We start from the raw sequence: 15,781 nt of genomic DNA on the forward strand, positions 1-15,781 counted from the left end.
TAGAAAATTTTTTTCAGCATAAGCTATTTCAGTCTTTCTGTAATTTTGTAGTGCTGACATTTGACTATTACAATTTTTGTCTCTAATGTTCATTTTAGGGTCTTTCTATGACTTCTTTTTATTTGGCACACTTCCATGTATGTTAGGAAAGAATATTCCATATTCTTCTTTTCTACCACACTGAATTAACAGCAAGTTAGTGTTTGATCCCTGACTTGGATCACAGTCAGAGTCCCACTTCTGTGTGATAATAAATGCTTTTTGCTAATGATACTTCCAGAACATAGGGACTCTGATCTTTATCATGAACTTTTGAGCACCCAGTACACGGCCCTACAACCTGTGCATGCTTAGTAAGTTCGCTAATGCTCTTGTCACCAGCGTCCCCATGTCATGTAGCCATAATGCATGGGGACTCACTCAAGAAGTGATGACAGCTCTCACAGATATGTGTCGTCACTTATGAAAATGTGTAATCATTATAATTTGATGATACTAAAGTGTTTACCTGATTCTCCCTGTGAATATGGACAATTACTGCCAGCATAACAGGCTTAACAGTGTGGGTTAGTGAGTGAGTGTACATTTCAATTAAACAACTGAGACTGCTTTACAGCACTGTGTGTTGGAATAGAGTAGCTTTTTGCTCAAGGGACAAGATAATTTAATTTACTTTTGCCCCTGTTTATTTTATCCTTGCTTCTGTGGGAACCCATGCTACACCATTTGTGTATTTCCTTGCAGTAGTTTTTCCAAGATTTCCCAAAGGCTTGATCATCATCTTTATTTCTATAAATTCTTACTACTTATGATATTTAATCAATTAGGATACTATGATTAAACCTGCTTGGAAACATTGCATACCATGTAGAGAGAGTTCATTTCAATGGAAATTTCTTGGTTTAGCTAAGAAGTTTTTTTTTAAATAAAATGATTTTTTTCTTCCCCCACTCTTTTTTGACTCATACTTCCCCCACTCGCTCCTACATCATGCTAGTCGAAGTGGAAATAGAGACATCATGCTGTATTATGGTCAAATTAAGAAATCTTTATTTTAAAGGATTTTCTTATATAAACCACTCTTTGAAACTTGCCCACTCTTTAGAGATAATCAGTGTTTTAAAATGCAAAAGTATGCATTGTATAGATATCTGTTCTAGTAGTCTTCGTGTTTAGATTATAGATTTCTCAACTCCAGTACATAACTTCTCATACCATGATCCATTATACATTAGTCCCTTAAGAGTTCTGTGGTTACACAAGCAGTGAAACACTGTGTGATTCACTTTCTCTTGAGAACCCTCAATTCCTGTTATCCTTTTAAAAGCTCTGAAAAGTCCTATAGAAATGCATAGAACCACAGAATACTTGTACCTGAGTAATATCTAATAAAATCACATGTTATGCTTTGGGAAATGGTACACTAATATATGTTGACATTGAATAATTTAAAATCCATTTTTAAAGTACTATACCTATAGTCATCTCTTGAAAATCATGTATTAATGCATTTTTGAAGTCATCTAATTATTTTCCCATACACTTTCAATGACTAATAAGGAACCTTAAAAGGAATATTTCTTCAATCTCTTTTCTTCCTCTATAAGTGGAATATGAAATTTCAGTATTTGCAGGTGAAATTATGCTTTCTTCTTATTATTCAAATGTTGTCTCCTTAAGAGAAATGGTTACATGGAATTCTGTAATTGAGATGCAGAGGTGCTTTCTTCATCTGTGCTTCTACGTGTGTACACATTCTGACTGGTATAGGAGTTGATTTGTGAATCCACTTGCCATTTAGATTTCAGTAACTGTATATGGCTGGTTACATAGAAATGTCTCTTGGAGAGAGGACTGCCCTTATGTGGAAAAGACCATGGAAGGGCACCCTGTTCTCTCTCTAATACCTAAAACAATGGCCCATGATCGGTGCTCAATCTATATTTGCTGAATGAATTAAATAAAGATTGGCATTTAATGATGGGTGAGACAGGAGCTGACTACTTGGTGGCTTTAAGTACCAGGGATAAAATGAATGAAACTGAATTGAGATACTGCTGACCACATGCTCTTCAGCCCCTTGCAAGCTTGCTTGCTTCTCCACATTACAATACAATTGCCCTTATCAAGGTCATTGATGACCTTCAGTTGTTAAATCTTTTTTTTTTATTTTATTGTTATACTTTAAGTTTTAGGGTACATGTGTACAATGTGCAGGTTAGTTACATATGTATACATGTGCCATGTTGGTGTGCTGCACCCATTAACTCGTCATTTAGCATTAGGTATATCTCCTAATGCTATCCCTCCCCCCTCCCCCCACCCCACAAGAGTCCCCAGAGTGTGATGTTCCCCTTTCTGTGTCCATGTGTTCTCATTGTTCAATTCCCACCTATGAGTGAGAACATGCAGTGTTTGGTTTTTTGTCCTTGCGATAGTTTGCTGAGAATGATGATTTCCAGTTTCATCCATGTCCCTACAAAGGATGTGAACTCATCATTTTTATGGCTGCATAGTATTCCATGGTGTGTATGTGCCACATTTTCTTAATCCAGTCTATCGTTGTTGGACATTTGGGTTGGTTCCACGTCTTTGCTATTGTGCCCAGTAATGGGATGGCTGGGTCAAATGGCATTTCTAGTTCTAGATCCCTGAGGAATCGCCACACTGACTTCCACAATGGTTGAACTAGTTTACAGTCCCACCAACAGAGTAAAAGTGTTCCTATTTCTCCACATCCTCTCCAGCACCTGTTGTTTCCTGACTTTTTAATGATTGCCATTCTAACTGGTGTGAGATGGTATCTCATTGTGGTTTTGATTTGCATTTCTCTGATGGCCAGTGATGATGAGCATTTTTTCATGTGTCTTTTGGCTACATAAATGTCTTCTTTTGAGAAGTGTCTGTTCATGTCCTTCGCCCACTTTTTGATGGGGTTGTTTTTTTCTTGTAAATTTGTTTGAGTTCATTGTAGATTCTGGATATTAGCCCTTTGTCAGATGAGTAGATTGTAAAAATTTTCTCCCATTCTGTAGGTTGCCTGTTCACTCTGATGGTAGTTTCTTTTGCTGTGCAGAAGCTCTTTAGTTTTATTAGATCCCATTTGTCAATTTTGGCTTTTGTTGCCATTGCTTTTGGTGTTTTAGACATGAAGTCCTTGCCCATGCTTATGTCCTGAATGGTATTGCCTAGGTTTTCTTCTAGGGTTTTTATGGTTTTAAGTCTAACATTTAAGTCTTTAATCCATCTTGAATTAATTTTTGCATAAGGTGTAAGGAAGGGATCCAGTTTCAGCTTTCTACATATGGCTAGCCAGTTTTCCCAGCACCATTTATTAAATAGGGAATCCTTTCCCCATTTCTTGTTTTTGTCAGGTTTGTCAAAGATCAGATGGTTGTAGATGTGCGGCATTATTTCTGAGGGCTCTGTTCTGTTCCAGTGGTCTATATCTCTGTTATGGTGCCAGTACCATGCTGTTTTGGTTACTGTAGCCTTATAGTATAGTTTGAAGTCAGGTAGCGTGATGCCTCCAGCTTTGTTCTTTTGGCTTAGGATTGACTTGGCAATGTGGGCTCTTTTTTGGTTCCATATGAACTTTAAAGTAGTTTTTTCGAATTCTGTGAAGAAAGTCATTGGTAGCTTGATGGGGATGGCATTGAATCTATAAATGACCTTGGGCAGTATGGCCATTTTCACGATATTGATTCTTCCTACCCATGAGCATGGAATGTTCTTCCATTTGTTTGTATCCTCTTTTATTTCATTTTTATTTCATTCTTAACTGATCACTTATCTCTCCCCCACTAGAATGTAAGCTTCATGTGGGCGGGGACCTGGTTTTTTTACATCCTGTTCTCTGTCTAATACCTAGAACAGTGGCCCATGATAGCTGCTCAATCTATATTTGTTGAATGAATTAAAGATTAGCATTGAATGATCGGTGAGACAGGAGCCGACTACTTGGTGGCTTTAAGTACACAGGGAAAAAATGAATGAAACTGAATTGAGATGCTGCTGATGTGGCATTCACACAGCTTTCTTGTTTGTTTTGTTGTGTTTTTTCCTCTGGTGAAAAACTTTTGAGACTTAACGTATATGTGTATGGTTACTTGGTTTTTCTTGTTTATAAATTTTTATCAGTGACTTCAAATCAAATCTTTTATAATGCCATTTCTGCCAAAATTGATTTCAGTCCATATTTATTTCCCTGACCTCTGTTGTCAGGGCAAGTGACTCATATATGTACTGACTATGTATATCTTTTTGGTATGCTTCAAAAACCATTATAGCCCTGGAAATTTTGGTAATGTTATCATGAGCAACTGCCACAGAATATAAAATTCCTTTTTATAACAGTAGACTTTGGGTTTTTTTTTTTTAAACTCAAGTAGGCTAAAAGAATTATTTTATTTTATTTTTGAGATGGAGTCTTGCTCTGTCGCCCAGGCTGGAGTGCAGTGGTGCGATCTCAGCTCACTGCAACCTCTGCCTCCCGGGTTCAAGCAATTCTCCTGCCTCGGCCTCCTGAGTAGGTGGGACTACAGCCGCACACCACCACGCCCAGCTAATTTTTGTGTTTTTTAGTAGAGACAGGGTTTCTTCATGTTGGCCAAGGTGGTCTCGAACTCCTGACCTTGTGATCTGCCTGTCTTTGCCTCCCAAAGTGTTGGGATTACAGGCGTGAGCCACCGCACCTGGCCTAGAATAAATTTTAAAACACCTTTTCCCTTTCATTCCTGTGAAAATCAGGTTTCATAATTGTAGTATCAACGAGTACAGTGGTTCTCAAAGTGTATTCCCCAGACCAGCAGCATTCACATCAACTGAGAACTTGTTAGAAATGCTAGCTTTTGGTGCCCACTCCAGTTCTACAGAATTAGGAACTTTAGGGGTGGGACCTAGCTCTCTGTGTTGCGACGGGCACTCCGGGTGATTCTGATGCACATTAAAAGTGTGAGAACCACTGTTCTACCATACAGAAATAAAGAATTTAAATGCTAAGTAAAGATGTGCAGATCCTTACAAAATAATCATAGGATGGTATAAATGATTCCAATACGCTGTACATTGTCAACATACATAGTAATGAAAATACTACACATGAAGGAGAAAACTCAGTAAGTTATTACAAGAAGTATTACTGACTTTTAACATTTATTCTTGCATTTCCTCCCCAGTAGGTGTAGCAATGGCTGAATAAATGCTTTTTATTTTTTACTTTTTGTTATAGCAGTTGAAGTTAGAAGAAATAAGTTTGTCTTTTGAATATAAGTGAAAGCAAATGTTTTATTAGTGATATTCAGTAGTATTTATTACTTTATATTTAACCTATTGTTTTTTATTCTTATGTAATAAGGAGAGGTTTAATATCAGGTCACTTGAATTCCTTTCTGAAGTACTGTTTTCCTTTTGGTGTCTTCCACAAAACAGACATGTCATCTTTCTGGTGTATCCTCTGCCTTCAGTCTGATGAATATTCAGATATTCAGTCTTGAGAATATCTGTTTTGAAACTCAAATAAGTAAATAAGTAGTGCATGCGGTCCAGGCACAGATTTTACATATGTATATGCACTTTGTTGAAGATTCCCAATAATGTAGCTACTTCTTTGCAGGGCTTTGGTGGCCCATGTAAAAACTCCATAATTTGAAACTGTTTAAGGCAGAGGTTCTTGGTTTCAAGCAACAGAAACCAACTCTGGCCTATTTAAGACAGAATTTTTTGAAAGATATTTGTGACTCACAGAATTTCCAGGAAGTCTGGAGAATCGAGCTGGAAACAGGCAGGCACAAGTGATGTCAGGCAGCAGCCAGACCATGCACAAAACCGTAGCACAGATAGTGCAGTACAGACACCACACCACTGCAGCCATCCCAAACACTGTCTGCCATTGCTACCCCTGGATACTGATCTTGTATCCTGGCCCTACTGCCACTGTAAACATGACATGTCTCTCACTATGTGTCACCATTTCCATTGCTTTGTGCCCCTAGCTCCTTATTTAGAGCAAGTCCACGTGGTTATTTGAGTCCTAAGATGATTTCCTTTAGCTTGTTTGTAAGGGAGGTTGGAAAAGCCAGTACCTGGCTTTCTGAGCTATTATATTTGGAAATGGGATTTGTCTCCCACCAACATTCACAAGTTAAGAAATTGTACGAACATAGAGAGTTCAGATGCTGTATAACAAACCAAAATTCCTGTAAGTATCTCTACTTCAATGAATCTTCAACATGATAAAAATGGACTAGATTCCTAGGCAGGGATATAGGCTATAGGTCTTTCTGGCCATAAATCACAAAGCTTAAAATTGTTGAATAAGTATTTAGGATATTAGTAGTTCCTTTGAATTAAAGAATTTTAAAACCTTTGTGGGTAGTAACTTTGCTATGCTTTATATGCTGTTTTATCTGTTACAAAATATGGTGCTTGAGACATACTCAATAATTATCTGTTGATCAACTGACAGAATCACTCAATTAATTATTGGTTGTCTGTGTTCCCTGACAACCAATTAATTAATCGATTGATTAATCAATCGATTAATTAATTAACGGTGGTAAAGGCCTTATGGGTAGGAGGAGGTAGGGCAGTGTTCTAGCCAGAGAGACAACCTACAAAGTCCTGAGGCCAGAGAGGTAAAAATACACCATGAGAAAATGGAGTTGCAATCAGGGCCCATGACTGAGATGGGCCATGTAAGATGATTCTGAAACCTGTGAATTAGATACAATAATAAGAGGTGATCTGATTGGAAGCTTGCTCAGTGTAGGGAGGGCATTATATGTCTGATTGAACTAGACTGAGGAAATTACTCAATTAATTAATTGATTAATCAATCAATTAATCACTGGTTGTTTGTGTTCTGTGGAGCCCTGGAGTTCTAAGGTGGAGGAGAGGCACAGAGGTGGCTGTATTGGGAAGGAAAGAGAGAAACAGACTCTGCTCCATCATCTGTGTCCCCCTTCAACTGGAGCATGTTCCACTCTTACCCATTTGACACTTTGAGGTTAATATATAAATTTAATTGGAAAAGAATCTGCACCACTGGGCTTAAAAGTAATTTAAAAAGTAATTAATAATGAGAAGAAAAGAGCGTCCAACCTTCTTACTGTTTGTTTGAATATTGACTGAAATAGTTTTCCTGGTCAATTAATTTTGGTAAGGAGTGTGTGGATTCATGGGAAATTTTCTGAAAAAACAAGAAAATTCTACAGCAAGAAGTAAAATCTTTACTAGATTTCTCCAAAAGCCAAATATTACTTTCTCCTCCAAGTCCTTAGAAATAAAAACAAAAACCAAAAAATGTAGGGCCAGTTTTTATCCTGCTCCAAAACATATGCCTAATTTCCTCAATCATATAACGAGTTTTCTAAGAAAATTTTAATTTGCCATTCCTCTTTAAATCCAATTTACTTGGAAGTGTGTACACATTTCAAACAGAGGTAGCATAACAGAAAGAGCACTGGACTGGGACATACCCAGACCAGAGTTCCAGTCTTCCTTCATCATTTCGCTCTCAGTGTCATCCTCAGAGCAAGTGTTCTTACCTCCTCACATCTTACTTTCCCCTCTATAAAAGTGGGGTAACAACTTCTAACCTGTATGATTAACTTCATGTAGATTAAGGAAGATAATATATCCCCCTGTCTCTTAAAAACATTTGTCCCTGGTTTCCAAATGCACCTCTTGTGCTCTCAAACTTTTCTAAGAAGTTGCTCATTCTGGCTGCCTTTAGTTGTTTCCTCAGTCTAGTTCAATCAGACATATAATGCCCTCACTACACTGAGCAAGCTTCCAATCAGATCACCTCTTATTATTGTATCTAATTCACAGGTTTCAGAATCATCTTACATGGCCCATCTCAGTCACGGGCCCTGATTGCAACTCCATTTTCTCATGGTATATTTTTACCTCTTTGGCCTCAGGACTTTGTAGGTTGTCTCTCTGGCTAGAACATTGCCCTACCTCCTCCTACCCATAAGACCTTTACCACTATCCCAGCCCAAATCAAAATCCAAACTTCTTACAATAGTCTATAACAGTGGCTTTTAAGCTTTTAAAACTATCATCCACCGTGAGAAAGTTAGGCATACATTTCATACTCTGGTAAGTACATACATACATACCCAGGCATTCACACATACATCATTTATGTGTATATTCTCTTATGATAAAAACAAAATTTCAAAAAATGATTCTTATTCTCATTAAGTGTAATAAGCACTGATGTTTTCTAGTCTAGTCTGGTCTCTTTTTTAAATGCTGTTGTGACCTATTAAAATTAATTTCATGACCCGCTACTGGATCATGGACTGCAGTCAAGAAAATTGTTTACACTGCATGCATGTTTAGTTTTTACCTACTTTAACCTCATTTCTTTCTAACAGCTTTCTCATTTGTTATATCTAAAATACTTCAGACTTCTAATTTCCTTCTAAATATTAGGATCTTTCCTGTGTTGTGTGCTATGTTATGAGTTTTTGTACTGTCTTCCTAAAATATTATTCTTCCTGTTTTCCATAGAGCTGACTCCTTTTCATCTTTTAGTTTCAATCTAAAAAAAAATCTGGCTTTCAGGGATAACATTCCTTAACTATCCTATCTAGTATGCTCTCTCTTATTTATTCTACTTTTATATTGTATTTTTTTTGCTTTCATGGGAATGAGGAAAACTTCTAATTATCTTATTTTCTTTCTTATTTTTGCCCACTTTCTCCTTGTGTTACGTAGCCCTAGTAACAGTAGAGGTCATGTCTGTGTTGTTCCTTTTATTGTAGGTGCCAGAATAGATGCTAATTAAATATTTGTTAGAAGAATGTATGCAGAGTAGCCTAAAAGCAATAAAATGTTGTACCCATGTAAGATAATGGTCACCATATCTATATTCTATCTTTATAATACAATTTATGGTATGAGATTTACAAGCTATTTTATTTCCTTAATGTATCACTTTCATGCCATTGCTTGATTTTATAGTGACAAGCTTATTGGTTGGAGGACATTCAAAATCTTGGTAAAATACAAAATAAAGAATTTAGAGATACTGAGTATCTGGAATTGTGGATAAGACACCTGAAGATAAAGAAAACAGAAAAAAATTGGTTATAGCTAAGATAAATTGCCATAATCATCCTAGTGAATAAGTAAGTAGGGAATATTCAGGGTCATCCTTAGCCAAGGTATATGCTAAGGCATGATGGGAGACAAATGGCACTAAATTACTGAATTCAATGAATCAGAGTCCTGACATTTACATAGAACCTTATAATAGAGTCAGCTATGAAGAAGCTTCTGTCGGCAAGTATACACATATCGATGTGTTCACATTCATTACTGGATACATATGCAGAACAATGGAAGGAGTTCTCTTCTGCTTTAGAAATAATATGACATTATTTTCATGACTTAGTCTATGGTAATCAATACAGAACAAACAAAATGAACACAGCAGTATCATTTAAATGTGCACAGAATTGCTTGGGGATTTATCTATTTCAGGAATGTACAGTCCAGAAATAGTTAGCTGCTTTCAATCTGATATGCCAAAAATTGAGTCGTTTTCTTGAACATATGTTTAGGAAATTTCTGGAGAAAATAGTGTGCAAGCAGTAACTCATATGAAGAATATATTCAGTATACAATATAAAAGATGAGCTGATCTGAGATATCAGAATTAGAGAGTCTATTTCTAGTACCTAAAAAAGAACTGTTTATTTTTGCTGTTGGTGCTTCTTTTTTAAAATAAATTTTTAAGTATTTATTCAGGAGCCTAAAGTATTTAGTCATGGAAAAAACCTTTAGGAGTTACCTGTTACTTGTGCGTGACTCTGGCTTTGGCTCCAGGGACTCCAACAAGTGGCTTCATGCTTGCCTTCTTACCTTTAAGGCACAATGGCTAAGAATATTTTTATTATTATTTTATTATTATTATTTTTTGAGATGGAGTCTCGCTCTGTTGCCCAGGCTGGAGTGCAGTGGTGTGACCTTGGCTCACTGCAACCTCCACCTCCCAGGTTCAAGCGATTCTCCTGCCTCAGCTTCAATAGCTGGGATTACAGGTGCGTGCCACCATGCCTGGCTAATTTTTTGTAATTTTTTAGTAAAGACGGGGTTTCACCGTGTTAGCCAGGCTGGTCTCGAACTACTGACCTCAGGTGATCCACCCATCTCAGCCTCCCAAAGTTCTGGGATTATGGGCGTGAGCCACCGTGCCTGGCCCAGCTAAGGATATTATAATCAGCCTGTATTACTCAACCCAGTGTTTGAAAGTCTCCCCCATTTCCAACTGCAAGTGTATTTTTGTCAAAGCCAAATTCAGACAATTTATCACACTTCATTCCTTAATATAATTGTGTGCTTTTTCTCCCTAAAAATTGCTACTCTTTACCCCAGTGTGTGTTTATAGAATAGCCAAGCCGTCTCCACAGTCGCACGATGGAGTAATGGGGATAGTTTATGGATTAGGCACACTCTTTGGTGACTTTATCCCTTCTCCTCTTCTTTGGTCATTTTTTAGCTTATGAACTGACTTTGAGGGCTATATAGAGATTTTGTATATCTGTGATGCATTTATTTGCATTACTGTTCTTTACTGAGTGTAATGATACAAAGAGGGCAGGCCCAAAAGCTGCAGTGATCCCTTGGGATGTTTTTCTTATGATGAGGTAGCAACTTCCATGATCACAGAACATCTAAAATTCCAATCTGAAGTGGTAAGTATCTTCTGAAATGGCCCTGCCTTTTCCATGGCTTCTTTACAATTGCAAGTACATCATCTACAGGCCTCATTCTGGGTAATAATGGGGAATAGTGTAGTGCTAGAAAATAGTAAAGTAAGCTGTAAGGAAATCTCAAATAGCAACAGGAAGTTCATATGGTCCCTATTCCACTTGTTAAGCTATTCCTTAGTAGTTGTTGACATATATCATTGACAGAAATAAAAAGTTATGTTCCTTTTTTTTGACACAATGGTTGAGAATATACATTAAGTTTAGATTCCAGATCCGTGATTCATCAGCTCTGTGCTTTAGACTAAGTAATTTAACCAATCCAAACTTCAGTTATTCACCTTGTATGCGAAATAGGAATTATTAATATAACAACACCTACCTCATGGAGTTTATGAAAATTTAATGAGCTAATGCCTAAAAAGCACATAGAATAGTGTCTGCTGCATAGTAAATGGTCAATAAATATTAGCTATATTTAGCTATATTATGTTTTATTTGAGAAATCTACTTACTAGTAGGGGGCATCCTGAATCATCCTGCTTGGATGATGAAAAGGAAAGGGGGCACCATGTCCTGCATCTGTCAAAGTATTTATTGTTCTATATCTATTTGTACAGCTTATTTGACTATACTTAAATATCAACATCAGATTGTGCTATTTTAAGCACAGTTAAGTGGGGCCACTGTCATATTCGGTAGACAAAAATTAAAATGACCTCATTTCTCATTTTATCTAAATTTGAAACCAATGTGGCTGTTTTATTTTATTAAATAAACATGTAAATAAAGAAACAAATGAGATTTCCAGTTGGGGAATATAGCAGTGATGAGAAGAATGGTATGTGTATTTTAAGTGACATTTTTCTATCTGAAAACAAAAAACAAAAAACATTTTCTATGAATTTGTTTCTATCATCACCCCAGACTAAAATTTTTACCTGGATTTGCTGTGGCTCTTTCTGGAAAGGGCTCTTTACCCAGTGTGGAATACTTTCAGAACACTCTTATTACTTTACTAAAATATATATTGTAAATTACAAGTATAATTTATAATGGATTAAAAGTACTTGCTTTAAATTAATCAAAAATCTTGGAGTAGTTTAGCATAATTTCTCATGTTTTAACAAAATAAAAGATTTGTGATACAGAAATTTATGAAACTGGCTATTATGTCTACCATACTTTTAAATATTTTTATTTGTTGACTGATTAGTGTGCCAGCTATGTACCAGCAACTGTGTTAAGTGTTGAGAGTACTGATGGGAGTAGGAAGACTTGAGGAAATTAACAACACATCGAGAGTTATGTTTCAGGAATTCAAAGGATGTTGGGAAAGTACAGAGCATAAAACATAACAGTCCTGTGAGGAGTGGCCATAGAGGGCAAAGGATGCAGAAAATAATTTTGAGATAAGGGGCTTCTGTTGAAAGCTTAAGGATGATTAGGACAAAGGCAGGGAGGTGGAAAAAAATGAAAAGACCTTTCAGGCAGAGGAATCCTTATGTAGTGAAGCAGAAAGGCAAGAGAAAATGGCACTTTGGCAGGACCAGAAAAATGATCAATATGATGTGAGTGAAGAGAGCATTTGATAACATGGCTAATACCAAGTCTCAAGATTATGTAGGCATGACCCCCTGATGATTTTTGTAAAGTGGACAAGAGTTTTGAACTTTTTTCTGAAGGCAAGAGAGAATCATGGAAAGGTTTTTAAGCAGTTTCATTTTTATATTTGCATTATAGAAAATTCTCCTGGGAGCAAAGTTGGAGCTAGATTGCAAGAGCAACTGATTAGAGAAGGGAAAATCCACTGGAAGGCAATTACAGGTTGATCATCCCTAATGCAAACTCCAAAATCTGAAATGCTCCAAAATTTGAAAGTTTTTGAGCACCAACATAAGATAGTGGCATCTTTGCTTTCTGATGGTTCAATATATACAAACTTGGTGTCATGCACAAAATTATTTAAAATATTTTATAAAATTACCTTCAGACTACGTGTATAAGATGTATATGAAACATAATTGAATTTCATATTTAGATATGGGTCCTATCCCCAAGATCTCTCATTTTATATATGAAAATATTCCAAAATCTGAAAAAATCCAAAACACTTGTGGTCCCAAGCATTGTTGATAAGGTATTCTCAGCCTGTATAATAGAGAACATTGTGAATTAAGGTAGTGTGTATGATAATGGAAAAGAGAATTGGAAAATTATTTAGAAGATAAAATTGACAGGACTCAGCAACTCATGCCAGTCAGAGGGAAGAGTAAGCAATAATTTCCAAAGCTGAGGATGGTGGTGCTGCCCTCTACTGAGAAGTGGAAGTGTGGAAGAAAGAACAAGAGAGGAAAGGAATCTCATCATATGTTAAATTTTACACAGCCTCCCATATTTCATGGGAGTCCTGAGTAGTGATGACCACTTGGCTGTTAGAAACCCAGATTTAATATTCTTAAAGTATAACTAGGAAGTAAAGAGAGCAGTGATACCAACTTATGTAAGATTGTTTACTAAGAGCATGTATATGGTAATACAGTACTTTATGTGGTAAAGGTCTTTGATCTAAATAAAAATAAGAGCTCAAAATGGAAAACTCAGAAAAATATTAATATTTGATGTGCTAGAAAAATTGGAGATTCCAAAAGGGTCTTGAGAGGTTATGGTAAAAAGTAAAAAGTGGAAAAGAAGGGCCATAGAAACTAAGGGACAAAAGAGGTTAAGACATCCAGGCCTTAAGATACGTATAGGACAGATCTGAAAACGTGTACACCAAACTCTCAGGAATGGCTAGCTTTAGGAGGTGGCATTGAAGATAATAGCAAAAGAACTGGGAATTTCAATTTTGTATTTGAATGTTTAAAACCTGTTCTATATATATTTATTGTAACTTCTTGAGAACTTAGTATTTTAAAATAAAAAGTTAAAAAGATCCTCTTAAAATTGAAGTTATAGTCAATTGAAAATAAAAATAGATGAATCAAATAAGCTTAATCAGAACAGAAAAGGGAGGGAAAGGGTAACATGGAGTGGCCAACAGTGTCATACTATAGATAGGTCACAAGAGATAAGGATTGACAGGAGTCTTTTAGCTTGGTATTTAACTGTGGTCACAAGTGACCTTATTAAAAGCAGTTCTAATGAAAGGCTAAGGGTAGAAGCTTGACTGTAGTTGTTGGAAAGTGGAAAGTGAGGACATGAAGAGTTGGAATAGTCATCTTATAAAGGAGGAGCTTAAGTGTGAAGGGAAAGAGAGATATGAGGGAGGGACTTAGGGTCCAGGGTGAGTAAACTATTTGCTTAAGATCCTTATGGAGGGTAAGAAAGAGATCCATGCTAGCTCCTTTAGTCATGGAGGTTTATTGGATGTCACCCAGGAATGTTAAGTTGTCTGAGTATTAGCTAAGTAGGAGCTAAGTCAACTACTCACACTACTCCTACTTATTCCAGGTTCCAGCTTTTCTAAAACTAGGATTTGTAGTACATTTTATAAGCAATTGAAGTTGTTCGGCAAGATTTCTTGGAGGGAAGAGAGCCAAGCTTATTTATATGCTGGAGGTAGGCACCAGGAGAGGGCAAAATCTCTGTAGTACAGAAACTGGTTGAGGTACTTATTTAAATGAGTGGACCCTTAATTTGAAAAGTAAATCGAACTGTTTCTGGGAATGAAGTTTTGTACAAAATGCAAAACTTGCCATGTTGCAAAGGCTAAGCCAACCAATATATTTCAATTACATTCATATTAGAAAAAAAATAATAAGATGACATAAATAAGTTAGTAAATTTCTTTTTTCTTCTTCTTCTAAAGCCGAACAACAACGTATCCTTACACAGAGACACAGATGTACAGCCAAAATACTGGAGGGAATTACTTTGATACTCAAGGGAGTTCCGCCCAGGTGACTACCGTGGTCTCATCCCACAGTATGGTGGGCACTGGTGGGATTCAGATGGGCGTCACAGGAGGACAACTCATCAGCAGCTCTGGAGGAACCTATCTGATCGGCAACTCAATGGAGAATTCTGGTCACTCAGTGACACACACAACTCGGGCCTCCCCTGCGACAGTAAGTATTTGAATTTTTAGTAGTTTAGTTTAGCTTTTAGTAGTCTCTAATGAACATTTCCTTTTATAGAGGGAAAAGAACAACACAGATGGGACTGGGGCAAGAATGTGTTGGATAGTTTTAGTATTGATAGTTTGCAGAATGTAGTATATGTAGTATTATGCAGAATGTTACTGATACATATGCCCTCTAATCAGGTGAATTAGAGTTTTTAATTTTACTGGCAATTAGAAAGGTGAGTTTTACTCATTAAACTGCTGGTTTTAATAAGCTGTCTTCCATCAGTAAAATATCTTAAATTTATATAGAAAGAACTCACTTTCATATTATGGTTACTTTATGAGATAAAAGCCAGGCAGTAATACAGAGAGTAAAATATAATTTAGCTTGGAATTTTCACATCTTTCAACAATAATATTTATGCTAGCTCATCCCCAGAGAAGTTACATTATGTAAGCCAGCATCCCAAACCTTAGACATGTAAGTTTTGCCATATTCTCATGTCACCTGTATTATTATTAACTTAGTATGTCTTCCAAGTTGACTCACTTTTAAAATAGAAAATTGTGTGTAATTTTTTCCTAATACATATTGAAATCAATATTTAAATAGTAAAGTTAAAAATGTTTACCCATGTGCCATATGTAAATTCGTGTTGCATTCCACCAGAGAGATACTTTAGAAAGCATTACTATAGGTGATTCAGATGAAAAATATTTGTGTTGGCGCTGATCATAGATATGAGCAAACAGTATCTTAGGAGCATACATATTTAAGTTAAATTTAATAGATATATTTATTTTAACACAGTGGGTTATTGTTTGTTTTTTTTTTTTTTTTTTTTTTTTTTGAGATGGAGTCTTACTCTGGCCCAGGCTGGAGTGCAATAGTGCAATCTCAGCTCACTGCAACCTCTGCCTTCTGGGTTCAAGTGATTCTCTTTCCTCAGCCTCCCAAGTGGCTGGGACTACGCCACATGCCACC

General features: G+C 36.5%; 1 protein-coding gene across 10 annotated transcripts in view; it reads left to right on the forward strand.

The window, feature by feature from the left end:
• Positions 1–15,781, forward strand: part of RFX3 (regulatory factor X3) — a 321,175-nt gene that overhangs the window by 188,686 nt on the left and 116,708 nt on the right. For all 10 annotated transcript variants that reach the window (XM_063649555.1, XM_063649556.1, XM_063649557.1 and 7 more), the window contains one exon: positions 14,539–14,797. In XM_063649555.1, coding sequence (XP_063505625.1) covers positions 14,539–14,797 — 259 coding nt within the window. The remainder of the gene's footprint in view (positions 1–14,538; positions 14,798–15,781) is intronic.

The sequence above is a fragment of the Pongo pygmaeus genome, chromosome 13 (genome assembly GCF_028885625.2).
Source record: "Pongo pygmaeus isolate AG05252 chromosome 13, NHGRI_mPonPyg2-v2.0_pri, whole genome shotgun sequence".
NCBI classification, from domain to species: Eukaryota; Metazoa; Chordata; class Mammalia; order Primates; family Hominidae; genus Pongo; species Pongo pygmaeus.